Here is a 24,129-nt window from a genome sequence, read left to right as displayed (position 1 = left end):
GTGTGGAGTAATCATTATCTTGCATACATTTATTTTCAAGGCACAAACGCCACTGACTTATCCAATATGGTGAGAGCCTTGTGGAAATATGAATGGGGTTGAAGAAATATTGGAATGTCACATTTTAAGAATTTTACTAGACTATTGAGTTGCATTGAGGAAGACGCATGATTCGCTGTATTTAGAGCTTAACCATTATTTGTAAGTGTCTTGCAGTCGCCCGGCCTTTACTTTTTCCATAATAAAGAGTTAGTAAAGACTTTGGGTTGCAATGTTTGGACTTTGTATCGATAGTTTTGCTTTGCATTAATTAGGGTGGAAACACATCAGAAAAGCGCTGAGGAATAAATGAACAAATGAACTCTGATAAAGAATCACCAAAAGCTTTATTTTACTGTTCGCTCAGGGCGGCAAACTTTTTATTAAGACAAAATAAACAATATTTGATTTTCTTTGTATTGTATAAGATGCAATCATTTTGCCCTACAGTAGGGCATAGAAGATAATTCATAATATATAATCAAATGTAATCTATAATTACTGATGTGTAGTATTATACATAATTGTGAATATTTTAAATCAATCTTGTCAAGGATAAGGCCACTTGGTAAAAGCTTCCTCGCAGCGCATGTTAAGATGATGTAGTTATTGCAATTACAAGCAGGTGGCCACATCTAACAAAACTGGATCAACTCCTTCATGCTGCATCCTTTCTCACAGCAAATGTCAGATATTTTTCCAACTGCTCGTCTAACCCGAGGGGACAGTGGGTACAAGGAGAAGACATCCTTCTCCGGAGCAGTTTGGAGAGGATTTTGGACCGCGGCGGTAGTCTGGAGCTCCTCTTCAGAGGGATACTCGTACCCTGTGAAAAGACACCTGGGATTTAGGCCTGGAAATGGATAGTATTTTGCAAGAGATGCCTTGTGAAACTCTAAAGAGGACAAACAGATTGATTCGGAGTTAACTCCAGTAAAACATTGTATTTGTTAAATTAACAATTCAAAAACATGTATGTTTTCCTGGATGAGAGGTCAGACATTCAGCTAGAACACATCGCGTCTACGCATGAATTGATCCAAGGCAACAAATCTCAAACAATGTACCTAATATTCACACAAAGGGGACACAAAGTACTTACAACGCGGGGTGTATTGATGCTGCCCGGGCTCCAAGTCCGGGATACTTCTCCTCAGCCGAGAGTTACCACAGGACGACACAGCCAGTCGTATCAGCTCTCTCCCGCACATCTGAATCCTCTCCTGTGCGTGAACCACACACACTGCAGTCACCAGCACCACCACCAGAGACACCAAACCCTTGGCAGACATTGTGCGATTGTTATTGCTCCTCGGAGTTGACGGTTGGGCGTTCAGGGAGCAATGGGGATGTGCGCTGACTTATGCGACGAGCTAGAAGGGGTTTATATAGTCAATGTGAGTTTCCCGGCGTGATGGTTTCGAAAATGCTGAGGCCACAATCTTTGAAGATATGTGCTCAGCCTTGGTAAAGGAAAAGCATGTCCTGATCTAGAGCTCAACGTAAGCCATGCAAAGCCCTCTCAAGGCTTAAAATCTCATTGAGATAAAAAAAAAAACTTAGTCTGACAATGATCTATGTCAGAATAACGTCGGAGGTATTCAGCGAGACATTTTGAGAATCAGACTCATAAAACATTGTACAGATGTTTGGGTTAAAAGATGTCTGAATGTGGTTATTATTTGACAAAAGTAGATAATAATAATAATAATATAATAATAATAATGCTATCGACTCAATGCTTACAGACTTTAATGTGGTTCAGGAAATCTGAATGTCATTCCATTGAAATTCTGCAAACTTGTTTTTACAGTGCACAGATTGGATGAAAGGGTTAGAGGCCCCCCAAGCTTTCACTTACTAAATGTGTCTCTTGGAGAAAAGACTCGAAAGAAATGAAAGGCAAATCAACCTGAAAGAGACTTAAAATGACCAATTTTGAGAGACACTACAATAGATACATGCATAACAACTACAAAAGAGACACGTCAACGAGAAAACGGTAATAAACTACGAGGCTTGTGTGTCTCCCTCCCGTGTAGGACCATATGTGCATATTGTAAAGCCCTTTGAGGCAAATTCCTAAATTTTGATTTTGGGCTTTTACTTTTTTTTAAATTTAATTTAACTCAATTGATGGTTCCTTCTTGCATATCCGTGCCAAAGTTTCCATTGTCCCATAATCCACACATGAACTATTTCCCTTCAGTATGAGTTACTTTTGCACCCTATCTCGACACATCTAGAGGGATGGGAGCTAATTAGAACATAGTGTGACTGGCAAGGACATGTGACGCAACTATTCACACACATGGTCACCGCAGGCCGCACTGTAGTTGCATAAACAGCCAAACAGAACTGTTTCAACATTCCAGCACTGATGAAATAAATTAAAGGTGGCACTTTAATGTCATAAACGTACTTCTGGCAAAGCTTGGCATCATGATGACGTCCGTTATTGGACGTCAGTGGTAAATACAGAGGATAGTGAATCGAAAACCTATGATTTATTTCCTTTTTAATCTTCATGGATACCATTACTTTTTTATTGTTATTATCATTCCACTATATCCACAGCTATTGCCATCATTAGTTGTCGTAATTTTGCGTAGTTATTTTGTTTTTGTACTTTCATTATATGGATAATTTATATGATGTGCATTGAATGTGTTGTGACTCTGTCATGTACTTTACACTCTGTTGCACTTTTGTCCATCCTGGTATGTTGTATGTGTACAGATTGTAAAGAGTTCAGAGGTTTTTGATCTTTATCTGTTCCACAATGTGTGCATACTGTACATCTCCATTGGTCTGTCTGTCCGTTTGCATCAGTCCTTTGGCTGGTGTCCCTTTGGCCTGCATCTATTTAGGTCCTTTCAGTCTTGGCTGAGTCACAGGAGACAGACAAAATCTCTCAGAAGTCTTTAGTTTTATTTGATGCTGACGACACTATTCGAGCCCTGGCATATTTCCTGTTACCTTATCCTGTAATACTATTAGACAGGCCGCATCGTCTCTGAGACGAATGAGCCAAGTATCTGCTAATGCCAACGGACTTCAACTTGAGTGTGGATGGTCATGTTAATAGTTGTGACGATACAAGAATGCTAAGAAGACAAACAGAACTTATTTTTGGGCAGATCTTATTATAAGTGATGCTGTGGGCCAATGTAGAATTATATCGGTGATTTTTATGTCATCCAACCTGATGTTGGTTTCGGGGTTATATTTTCTTTTATTTCTTCCTCAACGAAGAAAAATGATCAAACCATAAAATACTCACACATTTATGGAATTTTAACCTGGTAAATACTTCTTTTTTATTGCAACTGAGTAAAAGATTCGTATGTAATTGTCTATAAATAAAAAAACTCTGCAAAAAAATACAAAAAATAAGTTAAGAATGAAATACATATCATAAATATTGTGTCTTTCTACGAGGACCTTTTGTTTGCGAGAGCGTTGAGCCCTCAAATGATTTTGTACAACTCATTTGACACACAAGTGGACAACGTGCACCAAGGAAGCATTAGTTAAGCTATTCTGATGATTCGCGCCTGTTCACATTAAGTAATAATACACCAGACAGGTGGAGTCAGTGTTCCATTCTTCAAGGGGATGTGACGTTGTGAATCGAGGGTGATCAGAGGAGGTACAGGCTGTTTCGTCATAACCCGAGACAAAGCACATCTTCAGTCAGTACAGTTGGAAAGGTGGCGTAAACCAGCTGGTGTTGTGTAGCAGAGGGGCTGGTGTCCGTAGTGACCAAACAAAGAAGTTATTTTCTTCCCTCAAAGCAGCTCACTTCAGAAGAGTCAGAAGATCTTCCACCAAAACATTCTTCAAGAGAAAACTGCATTAAGTAATTAGCAACTATGGCGCATCAAACATGTTTAGGTTCCACATTCGCGTAGCATAGTTCTCTGGTTTGGTGCAGGATTTATAAGATGTATTTCCCATACATCAATGAGAAGCTCAATCAGATTAACTCTGCCACCAAAATAGTAAAGAACACGATTGACTTTTGCCCTCGCCTTACCAGGCAGGAGGCGCAAGAGCAAATCCCGGTAATCCTTGACAACAGAATTACACCTACGGTCGTGATTGCTGTGGTCACCCTGCTGCACCTCCCCTCCTCCCACAGCCGCCATATGAAGCATCGCACATGGGAGAGCTTTGCACTGGGGAAGTAATATATTCTCATTGTATTTCATAACGTCAGAAAACAGGAATGAAAATGATCCACCAATGGTTTGAAATGGTTTGTTAAGATTTCTTTTTTAATACAATGTAAGAGACCAAGTAGTTAATTAATAGCACTTCCAATGAGAACAGTTCTTCAGAAGTATCACACTCATGTTTTGGTGACTTTGGCTCTCTAAAAATGTTACTACTTGACCTCCTTGTGTCAAAAATATATTTCAGTACAGCCGGATTTGATGCGGCCCGAGAACTATTCTTGGAAACGGACGAGAAGCCGTCTAATGGGAGCATCTCGTCCATTTCACAGAGGACTCATTACCAATAGCGCGTAAACAGCATCTACTGTACAGCCGAAGCTTAAAGCTTTACCCAACTCGCTGCTGCCTCCGTTACCCTCCCTTACATCGTTTATCTTAAGTCCCAAAGGCTTAAGACCTGGAGGCAGATTGGGTCCCACAAAATCCAGACCCTCGGACGATAAGGCCATTTAGTGTCAGCAAGGTTGCGACTAGCGGGCGGCCAGACCTTCGTTCTCGTGGACAGTTTGCCTGCCGCTGGGCCGATAGTGTGTCTCGTCGTCAGACTCCTCCAGCCTGGGTTCAAAGCACGTGTCAAACTTGCGCCTCAGACGTTTCCTGAGCTGGAAGGTGCGCTCGGTGTTTGTGCACGTATACTCCTGTTCCTTCAGTTTTGCATAATAGTCCGAAAACTTGTTGAATAGGATGGAGATGGGCATCCCATTGAGGATGATGCCGAAAGAGATGCAGCAAAACGCCACACAGCGGCCAAGGTAGGAGATGGGGACCACGTCTCCGTAGCCCACAGTGGAGATGCTCACCTGTCGGAGGAAAGGGACAAAAGCTAGTTAGCTTTACTCTACTATTAAAATAAGAAAATCTGGAGGAAAACGCCTACCATGCTGTATCTTCCTGCGCTGCTGTTTTAGTTATTTGACATTTAACATGAAGGGCTCATCATCATGGTGTCTTTCATTCTGCCTGAAAATAACCAATCGGCCACGGAGGGTTTGACGATTGAAAGTAATCAGGACAGATCTGTTGCCCGGTTGCAAAGTTAAGAAAGAGGAGGATAAAATAAACCTCCAAGAATGCTCTGCAACACTTTCCATCTCCCAAATGCCTTCACTGTGACCTGCGTGACACTGTATTAGAGGAGATTAGACACTTACAAGTTACCAGCTGCCACCAGATAAATTAAATCCACATGTCCCTAAATGAGAGGGCAGGAAATTCAGAAAACCAGACTGATGATGTACAAGAACCCTAAAAGTAAGCACAGTTTGAGGTTTAGGGTTCTCATCATAGCTGGCAGTGTGAGAAAAAATACAAACAGAATCCAAAGAAGTCACGGATCCTTTAAGCTTGACTTCCTGCACAATGTCTATTATATACTAGATAGATAATCAGGGAAATATACTGCGCCATATGATTACATGGTTAATTGCCAAGTGTGCCTGACATCATTCTATTAGCTAGAATTGACTATATGACTTTTCTACTATTCAGAATTAGCTTTCTCCAATGTCGTATGTTGTCTCCTCACCATTTCCATGATTAATATTATCAAAAGAAACAAGGATTTGGTCCTTTGTCTTAGTATGACGTCCAGATAAACCTCCATGGCACATTTTAGGTCAGAACACCTCATTACATCATGGAAATCAAACAACTTCACTGGGGTATATGACATGCCCTATATTTTTAACATAAGAGCCTGCTAATATTACAGACATCTTTTGTTATCAAAGTTGGACAATTACTGTTTTTTAATTCTCTTGGTTTTCTATCCCGATCTGTGAGAAGCACCTCATGTTCTACCGCCAAATAACAATCAATGAGTGTCTCCAACCTTTTAATCACCCCCTATTTTTTTTAAGTAGTGTAATAGTTTCCAAAAAACGTTCATTCACAACATCCAGCCCTGAACAAAATGTTTAGAACCGGCCCTCCAGCATCTCTACAGCCACTAAGTAGAATGGTATGTCTTGTTTGTTGACTGCATGCACAAACAGACATTTAGAAACAACAAATAGTTGTTTTACAGTGAGTTACACTCTGTTACATCTTGGCAGACTGCATGCAGGGGAAGAGGATGGAAACATCCAATCAAATTAAATGCTTTGCCAAAAATCTGCTCAAAAGTAAAACTGATGTTCGGAAGGTGCATAATTACACAAAGGGAAGGACCGTTGAGCGTTCCAATACCCGTAGTACCATATAATAGAACATGCCGGAGAAAGACTTATTATATATCAATACACAGTATGTCAAATGGAGAAATGCTCCCATCTGGTCTCATTTTGCAGTGTACGATCAAGCACGATAATCTGGCTATTCTCTGCACACTGGAGGTTTGACCAAGAGGGTCCATGTTGGATAAAGTGGTATATCCAAATTGAGTACGGATTGAACAGTATGTGTAATGTCAAGAAACAGTGTGCCACAGCTTGAGAGGCTAAAACCGATTTGGTTACCATCTTTCTGTAGTTGCATGAAATCTGCTGCCAGTGAAGCTGGTTTATTGATCGGTGGAGCCACAATAAGAGCTCACAATATGCTTCTGTTCAGCTGAACTTTCGTCTTTTCTGACTTGGCAGGGACCAAAAAAACATTACGCATAATCCTTACTGACAGCCATGACCGAGCTCTTCTTTGACCTCTTCAGCACAGCACAGCACAAGTGGAAGAGCTTACCAAGGTTCAGAACCAGGTTAATTGATCCGAGTCTAAGAGGCAGCCGTAAAAAAGCTACTAAAATCCTGCTCCCCAAATTCTAATGCATCAGGTGGAAAACCTCCAGAACCAAACATTTTATCGATTTGGACGTTGAAGTTTATCGTACTCACCGCCGCCCACCACCAGGCATCTGGAATGCTGCTGAATGGGGTCCCGGGCTGATCCATCTCCACAGAGTACATCAGAGCAGAGAAGGTGAAGATGCCCATGGCAATGAACAGAAACAAACAGCAGACCTAAATAACGACACAAAACAATACGTCAATAACGGCGCCCGTTCGTATTTGCTTGTTTGCTTCTCCACAACACTGTTTGTTTGTTTTTAATATATTATTATGATTTTTATTTTTGTAAGAGATGTTTCTATATATTTACTAACTGTTGGTAATAACTGGCCTGCTGGTTTGGCCTTTTTTAGGTCTTGATTGTAAATGAGACCTGGATCTCAATTGACTCCTCTGGTTGTATAAGTCAAATTAATATTTGAAAGTCAGAGAGCAGAGCAGAAGTTACCAAGATCAAGTAAGATTAGAATGGCACATATAGTTGTTTGGATAAAGTTTGTGTCAGACAATAGCCGCTGGGTTCCAAGATTGTATTTCGCCCAATTTGTTTTGCGTCTTTTGCTCACAGGGACTGTTTGCCTGAATTAAATCAAAGCCTGCTCAAATGTGATTTGTCAATACGACTACAAACTCAAATACACACAGAAACCATAACGCTTCCAAAACCCAAATAGCAGTCCCCCTGCCTACAGATTTCCTATATAAATACAGGAGAGGTTTATAGAAATTACACACGTGTCACTTCTGTAAAAGGGGGAAAAAAGCTTAAAACACAACATTGGCACTTTCATCTTAGCTTGTAAGCGACGGAAAAACAGTAGAATATATTAGGGCTCGTATTTATGAACAGCTAACAAATATCAGTCCAATATTCACTTCACGTTTTGGTCTTTAACAACCCTCCGGAAGGAAATATTTTCCTCTTTAGCCACTACATTCTCCACTTTGTTCACCAGCTAGCACTTTAGTTTCCCTGTTGGCAGTTTGCTTTTGGACGGATTAAGCACAGCCCAAAACAGATAAAACAACTCAAAACAACAGAAGGACAGAAAAACAAAAACAGCAACCCAAAAGACAAAAATGGTTGACAATTCTGTGTGCGTACTGCGAGTTTTGTATACAAATCCATACCTGCTCAGAGCACTGTCGAATGGTAAAACCAAACGCCCGCATGCCTGTGGAGTGACGAGCCAGCTTCAAGATACGGAAGATGCGCATTAACTTGACGACTTTCAGCACCTTGCTGATTTTACTGACTCGTGCCATGGTCTTCAAATCTTCCTTTGCACTGACGTCTTCTGAATCCATGACAAAGGTCTCGAAAATGATCTGGAGGAAGTAGGGCATCACAGCCACCACATCAACAAAGTTGAGGGCGCTCTTCACAAAATGTTTGATGTTGGACGTTGTAAGTAACCGCAAAAAGTACTCCAGGGTGAAGAAGAGGATGGAGGATATCTCTATCCACTCCATGTAGGTTTTTCCAGCAAGTTTGTACTGCCTGAGTTCGTTTACCGTGTTCATTGTCATTGCAACAATAGAGATGAGCACAAAGAGACTGGAGAACACAGCGAAGGCTTTGGCTGACAGCGAGGAGTAAGGATTCTCCATCAAGTCCCAGAGGATCTTTCGAAGACCTCCAAGAAACATGGCTTTGTATCCCTCGTCATCTTGGTGAGGCTTGATCTCGTCAATCAACTCTTGGTTCACCTTCAGTTGGTCCCTGATGTCATCCACTTTCTCCTCAAACAGAATGCGGCAGCACCTGAGAAGAACAGTATCATTTATTGTCTATTTTTACAAGAGTGAATACTGTTGGAAATATAAAAACAGCAACAGACAAAGCTACACGATGCATTTAGGGAGTATTAAGTACCTACAACACACCTTGGAGTGTCCTTCAGTTTCAACCCCCAGAATGACATCTCTTGCTCAAAGTTGACCGGGCAGAGACTGTCCATCACCCACAGCACGTTACTGCAATAAAAGTGGAAGATGTAGTGGAAAAACATGGGATCCCTGTCAAAAAAGAACTCGTCGTTCCGAACGTTGTAATCGTCACAGAGAGTCAGACGCTTGACCGGATCATCACAGAGGGCAAGAACTCCAATCCTGGTTTTCGGGTGTTTGAGAACCAAGTGCTTCGGGATGTGAAAAACCTTTCCACCTACGTTTAGGTTGACAATGTTTGACCTCCTTGGGTTTGGTACTGATTCTTTTGGAGTTTTCTTTGGCCTAATTTTCCCATCAGGAGCGTCCAGGTTGTCCATAGATGTCCATGGCTTCACAGAGCTGTCCTGGGAAAAGGGGAATTCACATTCTTGGTCTTCGAGGCTCGTTGAAAAACTTACCTCCCGTTTGATGGTCGCAAAAAGACTGGAGCGACGTTTTTTCAGTACTTTCAAAGCAGGCTTTGAAATTTCCATTGTGACAATTTTTCAGAAGACAAAGCAACGATAGTGTTGTGCCAATCAAGTCAGTGAAAAACAGATCTCCATTTAGGCAGAATTTTCTCCTCCGGAACGAATGCTTTTTGGGTTGAAATTAAGTTCAAGTAAAAGCTACCTTGCATGTCTCTCAGCGTGCAAGAAGATCAACTGCATGGGTTAGGGATTCATCCTCTTTACTGATTCTGTAATCCTATTGCTGTTCATTCTATCCAAACGGAAGTTAAAAATACTGCTCTCAAGGATTAGTGTTGTGATTTAAGGCTTTGAGTTCTGGGAAAGGGGAGGGAGGGGAGAGAGTGTTGTGATGATGAAGTTCCAATACTAGAGCTTTGACACATGACGTTTGAATCAATGCTGCCAGTAGATGCATTGTCTCCCTCCAGCTTCAGAACGCCAAGATTATGTCCTGTTATATAAAACATGACCTGTATGTGAATGTGCCAGAAAAACATGTAAGCTGTTTTATGGCACCTCGCACTGTATCAATCGCTGAGAAGCAAAATTGAAAGTTGAATTGAAAGTTCCCATTGCCAAATAATAGTGCAATCTACATGTAGTCTGCCATATGTCCTGCACGTTGACAAACTCTGTTTGTTGCAGAATTATCTCATAACCCGAAAATATAGATTGTTTTGTATATTTTATATTCAATATCCAACACATTTTCAAATTGGGTTAAGCTAACAGTGACAGGTAATTTTATTAATTCATACAAAGTAAATATGAATGATATAATTTAAAAAAACATGTGTGCGGTGGTATGGCCCGTGTTTCTACCCTTGACAGTTTGTGTGAATGGTACTGGCCAATCTCCGGAAAAGGAAATGGGATTCTTAAATTAAATATAAATAATAAATAATAATTTTAGGTATTGTTTTTAGTATTCTATTCGACCATTTTTTTTCAAGTGTAACTCCAGTTTATATAAAATTGTAATGTTTCCCTTTTTTTTAAATTACAGTTCCTATATATCCCCGCTGTGCACCACGTGACTTCCTTTCCGGTCTAACCTGACAACATGGATGCCAGCCGCGTGCAGCCGATCAAGCTCGCCAGAGTAAGAAAATAACCAATACGATCAAAATAGTCGTATGCAAACGGATCAATGGCTACATAAGCAGCTAATGTTTCATTCGGTGCCAGAACTGTGAAGCTAGATGTACTTTTATAGATAGTTTATAGGGGACGGCACGTCGGCGCTCGTGCACTCGCCATGGAGGCCCGTCCATGCTACTAGCTGCTAGCTTGTTCGCTATTAGCCTGTTGTGGATTATTCAAAGTTAATTCAGTTCACATCAACGAATGGTTTACTTGAAAAGCTTCCTTCCTCAATGTAACGTCTCCTTTTTCAGGTCACCAAGGTGCTCGGAAGAACTGGTTCCCAGGGACAATGCACACAGGTAAACGTTCACATGATGTCGAAAAGTTAGCATTTTGTTCATTTTACTATTCAGAGAGAATCCCTGAATGTAATGTTATAAACGTTACTTCCGCATTGAAACATTACAGTATTTCCGGAGAATCTTTTTAATTACGTTAGTTAAACGTTTCTTCAAGTCATGTCTGCACGTTCTTCGTTAAGCCTCCACGAAAGACAATGATCCCGTTGTGGATTGAACTGTTTAAAGTGGTTCGTTAAAATAGTTCTGCTAACTAACGTTAGCTGAACAATTAGTATTTCAGTTTAACTCTTGATAGCACACTTTATTTGTTTAATTTAAAATAACTTGTCAATTGTTACTGTGTAATTAAGACAATGGCCCAATGACTGTGATGTTGTTTAATAACACATTAACGTAACGTATTATATTCTAACTGTCTTTCCATCTGATTGTCTCGCAGGTCCGTGTTGAGTTCATGGACGACAGCAACCGCTCCATCATCAGGAACGTGAAGGGCCCAGTCAGAGAAGGAGATGTGCTGACACTTCTGGAGTCTGAAAGAGAAGCCAGGAGGCTGCGATAGGTGAGGGAGCACAAATTCAGCCACACGTCTCACTGAAAATGGTTTCACCCGAACGGTCAGTCATCTTAGAGACGGGCGGCTTGAAGATCCGTTCAAACTGGTAGTTGGTTGGCACTCGTCTTGTGAAACGCGCAAAGCAATAGGAGATGGGAGTAGTTTGTTGCATCGCATGACAACGTGGCAGTGCATCATGGTCAGTGACCAGCACGCCATCGATTCAGCATTGCACTGCTGCTAAAAGGTGTTTTCAATGGAAAGTTTCAATTTGTGACTTAAATTAGTGTTTTTCATTACATATGTTTCCTAATATCCGGTCTTCTGTATGTTACAGGTGTGGACAACTTAAAATAACCTATTTTCATTCAATTGTAGTACAGTAACACCAGTTTGCTCTCAAGAATTTAATCCATAGTTGACACAGCTGCTACAAAACTCAACACTAATCTTCTCAAATGGAGGATTATTCCAGGGCCTTATGACCTGTGTAGTGTTACGTAATAGGGTTTATTTCTTCGTAAGTGTATTTTCCACCCACTTTAACTCTGATCTGATATGGGATTGCGTACCACTGGCAAATGGGTTCAACCAAATAGACAATGAAGCGAGCTTCTTGTGGCTCCATGCTCTTTATTTGTGTTGCCCCCCTGCCTCCAAAAACACAAAATGAGTAGTTTGACAAAAATCCAAATTGAATTCAGTCAACTAGTTTGATGTGCATTTATTCTCGTGGGTTTAGCTCCGGTCATCAGGACTCCCTCTATTCTCTCATTTCCTCCTGGTACACCGGGGGAATGCAGTCGACAGCTGGCTGAGTAGTTTAAAATATATATATATTACAAATTAGATTTTTCTCTATTACCTGGATTTAGAATCCTGCTTTTTCTGTTCTATAAAGGCACATTTTGTTTTGGGTTGAGATTAATGATGTCTTCTCTTCACAGTGCCTCCTGACGTTGAGGTGGAGCAGAAGATTCCATTTGGAATGGCCTTAGGTCTCACTTGATCAGATGCATTGAAATAAATTTGGCTATTAAGATGAGTGAATATCCTGTGTTCTGTCTGTGTATTAGTTTCCGTTCTTTTTTTACAAAGAGTAATTGATTTTTCAGGTTGCAGCTGATATGTCTTGCACAATCTTCTCTCGTAATTATAGATTTTTACGGCATATTCAAGGTATAGTCAGTGTAAATGGACAATTTCATCCACTTTTCAAGAGTCACAAAACCTTTAAAATGCCTTCAAAATAAAGTGATGAGTTTATTATGATCTAGTTTAGTTTTGAGCATTAACTATTTAAGCAAGTGCTGGGGTCCGTTTCAAGAAGCGGGTTTAGTGGAAACTCAAGAGTTTGTTAACCCTGAGATGAGGGAAACTCTGGCTTGTCTGTTTCACAAAGGGAGTTAACTAAAGCTCAGGTTCAGTCACCATGGTAACCGCCTGTGAACATAACCTGGTCGGGAGCAGGTTTTCTCCAATAAACAAGAGTTTCTTTCCCAGTCTCCTCCCTCTTGACAGCAGCCCAGCCAACCACACAGCGCGCTTTCATTTCCTCATTCATTCAAGTATTCTGTATCAGGCGGATTTTAACGCAGTTTCCACATATGCACAAAATAAGATGTTACGTTAAAGACTAAAGTGTTTTCTTGAACATGTCACGTCCTTTTCTGGGCGATCCTGTTGATGAAGAAAAGCTTTTACTTCGCAGGGTGTAAAACACGTCAGGGGAGAATATTGAGGCCCCTATTAGATATATTGCTATTTCCAGATAACTACTTGTTTGAGGGGTATCGTTTTTTCTTCACAGTCCATCACATATGTACATCGCCTCACCTGTCCTCTTATAACTAATGTCCCCCATCGTGGACATGCTCTCACATACGAGCACATCCTTTGTGTAGTGTATTACTTTTTTCTGCAAACTGCAGTTTCCTTTAAAACATTAGAATATTAGTCAAGCTGCTGTATGCAGAGCCGTGAGAAACGTGTGCCTCGCTCTGAAACGTCTTTTAAACGTGTTTGACACAAACCAGTGAGAGCCATTCAAGAGGAGATCCACAGGATGCACCTGAATAAAACACATAGGTTCATTCCCATTGAACCAGTTTTTACAAACAAGATTCTATATATGAGCACTACTAACAGTAGTGCTCATATATAGTGCTCAAATGTATGGATTTTGATTAGTGTGTAAATTAAATATTAACTGACAACACTATATTGGAACTTACGCCGTTTCTCTTTTGCTGCAGTAGGGTTGTTGCTTTTCTTTCTAATTACGGGTTCATACTCGTCGCGCTTGCATTAATATTTCCAGCTCAATAGGGGGGAATATATTGTTTGTGGTGGTTGCCATGGTAAATCGTATCATGGCTCCATTCATGCTGCCTTCACACTGATGGTGCATGCGCTCAACTCTGAGTGAACCTGCTCCGAGGTGATTGAACCAAGTCTAAACAGCTGTTCTTAAACCCAAAACTCAGAGTTCCCCATCTCAGGGTAAATCAACTCTGGGGCAGATCTTTTAGATTCTAAATGTTTTGCTCTTCTATTGAAAAAAATAGCTTTTTAGAAGAAATTAATTTAGCTTTATCGATGTCCCCTAAACCTGGCAAAGATCTTCCACCATGTAACCACATTCTTTCTACTGCGATTTAAGTCTTTGCCTGCATTTTATCATGAATTTGTGAATCTTGTATGAGCAGACAAGCTTTATTAAGTCCCGATTAATCCAATATGTGCTGCCTTTTGCACACAATCCAGGCTACAAGGATATCGCGCTCCCAAGTGCTGTCCTCAGCTTGTATACGCTAAAGAATGTAGGTTTGAATCCAATTATTTGTGGTAAATATTGGACAAATTTCATTGAATTGTTTCAACTACTTTATACAAATCCTACGGCTATGATTGTTTTGAAATGGGATTACTCCCCCGCACCCCTCGAACACTTGCCGGATGACGTATCATTGGACTGGGATTACATTTGGAAAACCATAACTGGAACCGCTATTGTTATATATTATTTGCCTGCATTATGTGTGTGTGTGTGTATTTATATACATATGTGTGTATGTATTCTGCGGATGGATGGATGACTTTTAATGCATACCTTGGATATCAAAACATTTTATCTAAAAAACAACGTAAATGCCCGACTAGGTACTTTATTTCACATTTGAGTCTGGTTTATACATCCACTCCACCCCATTTTAGATTTTAAAAGATGTATTTTCTGTTTTTTGTCACTTTTAACTTTTTTTAGTTAGTTGCACAAACCATCAACAAACTTTCATTTACTATTTAAAAACCTCTAAACCTGTTTGAGTTTCCATTTCCCATTTGATAATTTCCTTCTCAGCAATATATAAAGTAATGAGCATGAACTCCACCTGGAGATGGTTACAGCACAGGTGGCCTCAACCCGTTGGGTTAATTCCTGACTTGGGATTTGTTGCTTGTGATACCCCTTTCTCTCCTTGTCTTATTTTTACACTGTGCTTAGGCAAATAGGGGAAAAATACCCACAATTATTGTTATTACTATCACAAACATTAACAAGAAATTCTAATCCAAAAATCATTCAAAATGCGTTCATTGGGCATAATCAGTTCTTATTATTCTAATTATTGTGTACATACTTTCTCCTCTGCTGTTCTGGAGGACGTTTTTATTACCATGGTCGGGTTCTGTTACGTCCAGCAGAGGGTACCACCGCTCTTCACACTGCTCTCTCACAGGAGTCTTGAAGGATGAGTTCCATCCATCCATCCATCTGCAAACCGTTTATCCTGCACACAGGGTCAGGGGGAACCCATGCAGACACGGGGAGAACATGCAGACTCCACACAGAAAGGCCACTGGCCACCTAACATCAAATAGTTTTCACACCATAAGTGGAATAAATGAGGAAAATCCTAACTGACGCCAATTTGGGCTGCATTTCTGAACGTTCCTCCCATATTCCCAGACCTCTTTCCTGTTGCCTGCCTGAATTCTTGGCTTCAACATCAGAGTTTGAGAGTGAACTCTCGGAGATGCTGAAGAAACAGACATATTATGTGAATTGTTATTTCAAAGTGTTGATTATAACCAAGCTGTATGAAAAACATGGACATTGAGTAGAGATGAGTTTTCTGCTACATTTGGGCCATTTAGCTTCATTTCATTTTCTAAAATATTTCCAACCATGTTTGATGCATTTTTCCTTAAAAAATGACTGTTGCAGACATGAAGGTTTTGGGCTGGATTGCATCTCGAGGTTCGAAGAAGGAGCCCAGTGTTGGAACAAGAAAGCAGGACTGTTTGAGTTATGAGTTGTGGCTCCTCTTTGTATTCTGTAGGCTCAAACATCTCACCTTTTCCAATTCAGTTTGAACGAACCTCGCAAAGGGCTTAGAATACATCTATAGCGGAAAAAGTAATGAATGTAATGTGGAGACTGACTCGCATCCTATACACAGAGGACTGCACGCGTTTTTTCCCTTCGCAGCTCTTGAGGTCTACATGCTTTAAAGAATTACTGTGGCTTTTGCCAAGAGAGCGTTAAATGGCAAAGTAAAATGTGAAAACTGACACCAATCCACATGATGATCCTTGCCAGCTATTCACTGACTCGACATGCAAGAGGGAAAGCGTGCTGGCACTGGAAATGGAGACAGCGATACGGAGAAAGTAACCACTGCCTGACATCTTTTTTACGAATGTGGTATGAAAAGAGGCGACAAGATCGGATAAAAGGCTTTTATCTAACAGAGATCAGCCCGCATGCTGGCGTTCAGCAGAGTTCACTCCTCGTGTTACACGTGAGCATCAACAACAGCCTGTTGCACCCTGAGAGCACGTGAGAAAAACAGCCTCCGTCTGAATGCATGATTGATGAAGCCACTGCTTCCTTCTCTGACTGACCTTTGACCTAATAGTAAGAAAGATAAAGGGAGGAAAAAAAAATGAACAGTGAGAAAAGGCACTAAAGTCTCCAACAGTCTTATTTAAGAAGGCTTCACAGTCAACTCTGAACACCCACGTCATCGTTGTTCCTCTCCGTGTCTTTGCCTCACTCTGACATTTAGACGTACAGGTGGTGTGTGCTTACCATCACATGCATGCCACCGAGGTCAAACGCAGCCTGCAGAAAGCAGCAGCGGTGGAGGCGTCGGCCCGTCGGTCCGTATCTGGGATCTAAAACGTCTTTGCCAGACGTTCAAATGAGGACGTGGAGGCCTCAAGATGTGTGGAGGTGTGGTAGCTGTTGGAATAACGCTGCTGTTATGACCGGGTGTTTGTGGCTTTCTAGGATAAGACATACGTGCACGCAATCTGTCGAGTGCTTGGATTTTCATTAGCCATATTATTCTGGGCAAAACAAGTCGGGGAACCGGTGCAGTGCCAGGGTCCATTTGGGATTTAAGTATTTGGACTGAAAAAATTGAGTTGAGCAGAACAACAGCTCATAAAAGCAGCTGATCAGGGCTCATGTTCAGATCTTTAAAACAGTTTTTTAATCTTTTGTTCCTCGGTTTTGAGCTTGTTCCCGTTCCATTAAAGTGGATAAAATATAAGTACATATTTAAGTGAAAGACACAATACAAATGTTTTTAAAAAGCCTTTCAAGTATTTCTTAAGCAAAAGAATGCAAGTTTTCAGCAACGTTTGTCTCATTATGACGACAAGTTCTGCCTTCGAGAGTATTACACGCATGCGTTTTCTATATGCTGACATAATATTCACGCAGAAGCTGATGAAGGTGAAACCCCTTTTAACTACTTTGTATCCTATTTAGTACTTTACATTGTAACAATGCAATGCAGTCCAAAGGTATGTCTAAACTTTTGATTGGTACTGTACATTATAAACCTATTTATTTTACTATTTGTAAGGCATGAAATGGAAATATAGGCCTCAAAACGAAGTGCAAGCCTATTGCAATTTAATTTATTTCCTCTGTCACTATGTGACAGTTTGACAAATGTTCGCTTGTATCTCCAGTCGTATCTTTTAAAAACTCTGGACAGATTATGATCCCCGTGACAGATGTGCTGCTCAGCGACATGAGGGGGGAAAGAGGAGGTCATCTCGCTGCCCCGGCTCTTTGCAATCGCCGTGACTTGGCACGAGGCCCCGGGCCTTGTTCCCTCCACGCTGTTTAACAGGATGTGCAGCAGGGAGGTCGTGGAGCGGTTGGAGGGCGCGGGTGGTGGGGGAGGGAGGGGGGGGGACTCTGATTTACAGACTCTGAACCCGGCAAAGATCTGGGGTCACAGCCCTCGTATTTACCAACGGGGCCCACAGGACGCCGAGTGGATGCCAAAAGGATTCTCACCCCAAAGGTAACTAGAAGACATCCGCTGCCGCTCGTTCCCTCGCCTCACTTGGTTACAGTTTCAGTCTTACTTACAACATTTCCCTCAAAACACTGAACTTTAGTACACTCAGACTCTTTTAGATTAGACGAAGATTATCCTCGTTTGCGGCAATTAGTCGTGGCTGGTCTAAGTAGGCTCCAGGAGGGAAAGCCGGGTTTTCACAGTTTGCAGCAATGCTGAGAGCTTTAGAAAGGGGAAATGCTGAAAGATTTAAAAACCTGGCGTGCATGGCACATTTCTCAGATTATTATGTTTACCTGGAAAAGCACAAGGCTTTAACTCAACGCTGTCCAGGAAATAAGAGTGAATCCGATCCAGAATCCAAAATGCTGAAATATAAAAGACCTTGACAGAAGTGAATTTGGAAAGCTACAAAGAAACACTTGTGTGTTTGTGTGAGTGCGGACAGCGAGAGAAATATACTACGGAAGCATAAAAAAATAAAAACATATCTGAAGGCTGACACTGTTTACTTTCATGTAGGCAAAAGTGCAAAAGATGAAGGCAACGTTGCGCGAAGGTCAGAAAAACAAGCCACTCATTTAGTTTTTTGAAGGTTCCAGTCCACAAAGCACGAGACCTGCAAAAAAGATAGCTGCTCCCACTTCCCAGTTCCCTGCACCACAGCGTCACAGTACAAACAACAGGTGTGCAGACGGATAGAAACAGTGGCGAGCTGATACACGGGGTCAAATGCATGAGTACTGGCAGAGCGTGCTGGCTGATATAACACAGTCCCGTATTGTTCCGGAGGTAAAAACAAAACAAAAACAAAGGTCAAATATGATGTGATCAGATTATTTTACATGATTAGACCTGCGATTTTAATGTTGCTTCACGTTGAACTTCTAGACGGGTGTGTGCTTGTTTATTTGCTCGTGAGCAGAGATATGCATATGTATGTTTTGTCTTGCAAGAGGCAGTTGATTACGAGCCTGTTAGCTCTGCTTAGAACACGCGACTGGAATTAGGAGGAATTTGCCGTCTTGTCGTTTTTTCACTTTGGATCTTGTGAAGAGTAATTAGTGAGATTTAGAACTGCTGGCAGGTGGGTTTTGTTGCCTTTGGGCAGAACCAGGCTGGCTGGTTCCTCCCGTTTCCAGGTCTCTACAAAGAGCTGCGCTAAACGGCTGCTGGCGAGTTTACGTTGGCTCTGCAGACGAAATACAAAGTTTCCACAGAAAGCCAATTTTAATGGTGTTAATACTTGGTGCTGGATGGTGGTTGAGAAACACAAAACATGCATTCAGCAGGTCCCTGCTTGCAAAATATTCCATAACTTGAGGTGTTATCTAACGTGAATGTCAGTTAACAAAAATGTTAACTGCTCCTCATGCTGAAGTAATAACGACACTGTTGCCCCGCTGACTTGAGGAAAACTCTTTGTGAGGCAATTCAATTTCAATTAGGACTCGGATCTTTGAGATTAACGTGGATCATGGCGGTCATTAGAGACTCTGCAAAGAACAGATGGTCAGAGGTCGTCAACTCAATGTGAGATCTGATCATTCTAGAAGTCTGTAATACACAACGAGCAGCTCACACCTGTAACCCGGCTTTGTCAAAAAAGGAACAAAATCTACCAGTTAATCAGAAGGGAATATCTGTGTTTTTTTGTGCTGCTTTCATGCTGTTGTAACAAACACAGAATGATGTGTTGATTGCTTAACTCCGGCAGTGCTGTCACGCAGACTTTGAAAACAAAAGTACAGTCCTCCTAGATAAGAAATAATGGACAAAAGTGTGTAATTCAATCAGAAATGTCAGCGCTTAAGAGTGCACAGCTGCTGTGGTTCGCACCCCCTACTGTTCAAGAAGAACACTTTGTAACTCAAGCTCTTCTTCAGCCCACCAGCTGCTCAGCACTGACAGTTACACACGTCCTTCCCAGATCAGACCCCATTCACAGTCAGATCTCCTCCATCCGACCTGCTTCCACCTTCACTGCCGTTAATGACAACTAATGGGGCAGTGAATTCGTATCAACGTGATCAGTAACATAAACCCAGTGGCCTCAAGCGCTTCTTACTCCATATGCTTATTTGAAAGTTCCACAGAAGGCCAAGAATTCATGGGAATCAAGCTTAATAACTGGGGTACATACCACCAGGGGGATCATTTAGGAAGACAAAGAGGGGCGCGGATGTGTCCTCCGAGACTCTGGGGAGACTAGACAGCTTCACCGCTCAATACATCTGAGGTTTGGGTCCCTGACATGTTGTGGAGAGCTCGTTTAGGACCCACAATGGCCTCATTGGAGATAAATCCCAGACAATGTAAATATGAGTTTGAGTTTTTTATGGCTACTGCATTTAGCGTGGAATTCATCCTTGACCTTGCTAACTTGTTTTGGTCTCCAGATGGATTTGTATCTATGTACAACAGCAGGGTTTCTCCTTGTGTTCATAAATGAGTGCTTTTCATGCAAATTCATGAAATTTATTTGATTTTTTTAGATTTAATACACTGCTGTAGAATGACTTGTTGACATATTGCGCTGATTCACTTCTTAATGAGAGTTAAATGAGACAATCGATAACGCAGCCACGCCTGCCTGTTTGTTTAGTTATTCTAGCTATTAAAGATATATTTTCACCCCCAGGAAGAACTGACAGCGGCCACAGCTGCCGAGGTCAACCGCGGTCCAATCCACACTCAAATTTACACTGTCCAAATGGTGATATTTGTACATTCTGTACTTTTGTGCTTCCTGCCAGCTGCGACCCTCATTGAGCCCGTGGGCAGTGAAAGCACAGAACAGCGTGAAGAGTGTGGAGAAGCGAGCATGTATGTGGACCATGAATCAGCAGGAGAATGTTGCTTATGACCCCCAAGAAGTAAAACTGTCTCAGGCCCAGTCAGGCAGAGGCAATAACACGTTCACCTGTGTCACGTTGCACGTCTCTGCCAATGAGTGCGTCGAGCTACAGATGCTACGACCGTGCATCTGCGCATGCAAGCAAAAGATGCGTGCATGCACACGCGTTGATTACAGTCAGCTGCACAAACAGGGCACCGGGACACTTTCTCATATGGTCTTGCGTGACTTTGGTTTTGACCTCAGAGGGAACCAATTGAACAATCTGTGCAGGATGTTGTAAAAGCAAAGCCCATGATGATCTTTAAAGTTGTTCAACAGACACAAAGCGTCCTAAAAAAAAGGCAGATGTCAAGAATTTGTGTGGGAACCGAAAGAGCCCCTAGATGTTAATGCCAAAGGGGACCGTCCTTTTCCAATGACAGCATGTTTGAGTCCTCATAGGAAATCTCCCATATCCTTTCTGCCTGCTCGCGGTTTGCTCTGAAACCAAACCGGAGGAGAAATCAATCCCACCTCGTCTCTCAGAAAATAACAAAAAATGTATTTGCTTCGGTGCCGTGTCATATTCAGCAATTGGCTGCTGGTACAACAATAGCAAAACAGTCCCCAAAAAGGTTCCCAGTGGTCAAATGACATAATACGACTGGCTGAGCACCACTGGGGGGCAGTAGTGTGTCTTACCTGGCTGCTCATGCAGTGGGATGGGAACTGGTTGAAGGCGGTCACGGTGGGTATCAGGACCAGTTTAATCTGCAAACATGCCGGTCTTTCCTCACTGGTTTGATTCCTTTTTTGACAGAGAATAATGTTTGTTTTTTTGTCAATTTGTAATTATAGTTTATCAGATCAATCTGATTTCTTTAACACGGGAAGACCAACATTCTGCTTATCCCTTAACTTCTTCCTTTGTAAGCTCATCCCTTAACTTCTTCCTTTGTGTGAAACAGTTCAAGCAGTTGGCAAAGTTGAATTAGAAGGAGAGAGGCACAGGTAATAATTAGCAAGGCTGCATTACCTTGAGGTATAACAGATTCAGGCTCCTGGCATTATAAGATAAGATAAGATATTCCTTTATCAGTCCCACAATGGGACTAATATACAATATGTATCCCTGACGTGGCCTCCTGGGACAGTCAATGTAACAGCGTCTCATCTTTGATGAAGCACCTCAGCTTTAGAAAAAGGGGAAATCTATAAATTCAATAACGCATGTGACATAAAGTCCATTTCTGAGCGCGTCCCCACCAAAAAACTCAATCTTCTCCTCCCTATTTCTTTCTCGCTTATGAGTACGAGGTGAGCAGCATCGTTGTGTGTCGCTCCCCGAATCGCTTCTACCTTTACCTCTCCAGTCCATCATGACTGATTCTTCTACACATCAGTCATGCCCTTCATTCACTCACCGTGAGCCCCGCTGATCGTGTCAGCGCTCATGAATTTGTCATGATATGTGAAATGAGGAACATGCTGGGGGCCGGGTGACATTTAGTGAGGTGGGCAGCGGGAGACACTAATGAGTGCCAATCGATGATGGATGAGATGTAATATTGAGTCTTGGATATTCATACGTTGGGATTTCAATAAAATTCCTTCTCGTAGGTTTGTCCCCCATATGAATATATTCAGCTGTACTTTCTGACAAACGGGTGGAGGAAGAAGAAATCTGGGAGTACAAAATAAGTCCCAATTGGAAACGATCACAGATCACAGTTCGTTCCTGGGAAGAAGGGAGTGACGGCTTTCTCTCGCTCTCCCCATCCCCTTTTACGTGACTCTGTCTGTGGCTGCGCTGGGATTTACAGATGTTCTGTGTTTAGAATCTGGGTAAAAGGTCACCATGGCGGCTGGGGATGGGAGCGGCCATTTTTGAGAATGGAATAAGCAGCTGTGGGGACGGTTAGGATGAGGGAGTTGAGGGAGTTTGAATGAGAGGACGTGAGACAGATTCTCGCAAGTTGTTATTTCAATAAAACAATGAAAATTAAATTATTTTAATTTAATATAAATATAGTCTATACTTTCAATACAATGAGCCTATTGACCCGATAGACCTTTTCGTTTTTGGCTATGATGCAATACGGATATTAAAAGGATTTTACCTTTACTGTTTGACTATTTCATGTATTTGTTTCATACTGATGTGTCTTGTGGCACTTTTGACTTTGTAGTTTCTCTGTTGTGTGACTATTTAAGATGATTTTTTCTCTTATAGAGAAGATTTGCAGCCCACTATTGACACTTTTAATAGACAATGCTCTTTGCACTTGCTTGTACAGTAACATTTTCAATGTTGGACTATTGTAGTGATGTACTTTTAAAGCTATTAGAATTATATAATTATGTATTATTATATATAAGTAAATGGGCTGAATACGTCTTCTACCGCTGACAAATGAGTCACAGGTGTTTAAAACACTGACTGGCAGTATGTTGTCAAATTATGGTGCAACTTTGCGCGTATGGTGGAAACACGTCGCCTGTGAGTCATCCAACAATTACAGTATGAACTTTTTGTCAAACTGGATTTCTCAGTTTTACTCATACTATGCTATTCAATTAATCTCAAGAAGCAGGTGTGTTTCAGAGATGCCGTGTTCCTGCACCGGAAAAATACCTTTCAACCCCTTAACCCCACTTCACCTTCTTCAGCACTTATTTCAATATATATATATATATATATATATATCTCAGTGATAATCTTGCTAACTGAGAGTAAAGAAAATCATCACTGTAGTTGGTGTCATATCGCACTGTGTGGACCTTGTGGCTCTTCATGAAAGGAAAAGATCATAAACAAGTATTTTAACTGGAGTACAATAAGTTGTCAGGGTGGAGACAATTCTCTGTCAGTGCTATCACAAATAATAATGCCTGTTTATTGCAGTCCGGACTCTAAAGTGGCTTTCCCCTCTCAGCAGTCTCTCGGTTACCTTTCACCTACTTAGTCTGGGCTGCAGACAGGAGAGGGTTAAAGCAGCTCCTTCTTTGTGGTCTGGCCTCAGGACCGGATCATGCAAAGTCTATACAGCCTCATGGCGGAGGTTGTAAAAAAAAGAAAAAAGAGAAACGTATTATGGGCACTCTGTGTGCTGTGACCTTTCCCCTAATTCCCACAGTCCACACGTCTCCACAGCAGTAGGTACTTTCTGAAGATCACCTCAGGCCAAATTGTCTGCATATTCCTCTCCTGGCTACTGCACAAAGTCACTGACTTTATTCGTCTCACAAAATCATTTCCAAATCCACCTGTTTGTCTGTCTTTCTGACTATCTATCAGAGAACATAAACTTAAATGATGAAGTATTGTATTTTTTGCCTGTATTCTTTCTCATACTTAATGTGGTTTCCTTTATATTACAGATTTGACTCACACATGACTTTTTTTTCCCCTCACAGGAACGATAAAATGATAAAGACGTAGAGTTCTTCCCTCCACGGCTTTGGGAATTAATGGCACAGAGAAGAGGCTTA

General features: G+C 41.5%; 3 protein-coding genes across 3 annotated transcripts; 1 reads left to right on the top strand and 2 right to left on the bottom strand.

Annotated features, from left to right (window-relative positions):
* Nucleotides 1-369: 369 nt before the first annotated feature.
* insl3 (insulin-like 3 (Leydig cell)) lies at nucleotides 370-1,424 on the bottom strand. The gene is made up of 2 exons (XM_040171210.2): nucleotides 1,142-1,424; nucleotides 370-865 (listed from the first exon to the last, which is right to left on the bottom strand). Exons 1-2 carry the CDS (start codon nucleotides 1,329-1,331, stop codon nucleotides 675-677), a joined length of 381 nt encoding a protein of 126 aa, XP_040027144.2. The 5' UTR covers nucleotides 1,332-1,424; the 3' UTR covers nucleotides 370-674.
* A 2,867-nt stretch (nucleotides 1,425-4,291) lies between these two features.
* Nucleotides 4,292-9,694, bottom strand: LOC120816006 (potassium voltage-gated channel subfamily V member 2). The gene is made up of 4 exons (XM_040171209.2): nucleotides 8,951-9,694; nucleotides 8,195-8,828; nucleotides 7,109-7,234; nucleotides 4,292-5,080 (listed from the first exon to the last, which is right to left on the bottom strand). The coding sequence occupies exons 1-4, from the start codon at nucleotides 9,487-9,489 to the stop codon at nucleotides 4,751-4,753; spliced, it is 1,629 nt and encodes a 542-aa protein (XP_040027143.1). The 5' UTR covers nucleotides 9,490-9,694; the 3' UTR covers nucleotides 4,292-4,750.
* A 748-nt stretch (nucleotides 9,695-10,442) lies between these two features.
* rps28 (ribosomal protein S28) lies at nucleotides 10,443-12,522 on the top strand. The gene is made up of 4 exons (XM_040171211.2): nucleotides 10,443-10,570; nucleotides 10,866-10,913; nucleotides 11,356-11,478; nucleotides 12,420-12,522. Exons 1-3 carry the CDS (start codon nucleotides 10,532-10,534, stop codon nucleotides 11,476-11,478), a joined length of 210 nt encoding a protein of 69 aa, XP_040027145.1. The 5' UTR covers nucleotides 10,443-10,531; the 3' UTR covers nucleotides 12,420-12,522.
* The last annotated feature ends 11,607 nt before the right edge of the window (nucleotides 12,523-24,129 follow it).

Source organism: Gasterosteus aculeatus, chromosome 3 (assembly GCF_964276395.1).
Source record: "Gasterosteus aculeatus chromosome 3, fGasAcu3.hap1.1, whole genome shotgun sequence".
NCBI classification, from domain to species: Eukaryota; Metazoa; Chordata; class Actinopteri; order Perciformes; family Gasterosteidae; genus Gasterosteus; species Gasterosteus aculeatus.
This window is presented reverse-complemented; position numbering and strand designations above follow the sequence as displayed.

Excerpts from the sequence above, each read along its gene's own strand:
- rps28 (XM_040171211.2), top strand. The coding sequence starts at position 10,532 with ATGGATGCCAGCCGCGTGCAGCCGATCAAGCTCGCCAGA. Across the intron at positions 10,571-10,865 it reads AGCCGATCAAGCTCGCCAGA|GTCACCAAGGTGCTCGGAAG; the intron begins GTAAGAAAATAA and ends CTCCTTTTTCAG. Across the intron at positions 10,914-11,355 it reads CCCAGGGACAATGCACACAG|GTCCGTGTTGAGTTCATGGA; the intron begins GTAAACGTTCAC and ends ATTGTCTCGCAG.
- LOC120816006 (XM_040171209.2), bottom strand. The coding sequence starts at position 9,489 with ATGGAAATTTCAAAGCCTGCTTTGAAAGTACTGAAAAAACGTCGCTCC. Across the intron at positions 8,829-8,950 it reads AAACTGAAGGACACTCCAAG|GTGCTGCCGCATTCTGTTTG; the intron begins GTGTGTTGTAGG and ends TGTTCTTCTCAG. Across the intron at positions 5,081-7,108 it reads ATGCCTGGTGGTGGGCGGCG|GTGAGCATCTCCACTGTGGG; the intron begins GTGAGTACGATA and ends TTCCTCCGACAG.
- insl3 (XM_040171210.2), bottom strand. The coding sequence starts at position 1,331 with ATGTCTGCCAAGGGTTTGGTGTCTCTGGTGGTGGTGCTGGTGACTGCA. Across the intron at positions 866-1,141 it reads GCATCAATACACCCCGCGTT|GGTACGAGTATCCCTCTGAA; the intron begins GTAAGTACTTTG and ends GTCTTTTCACAG.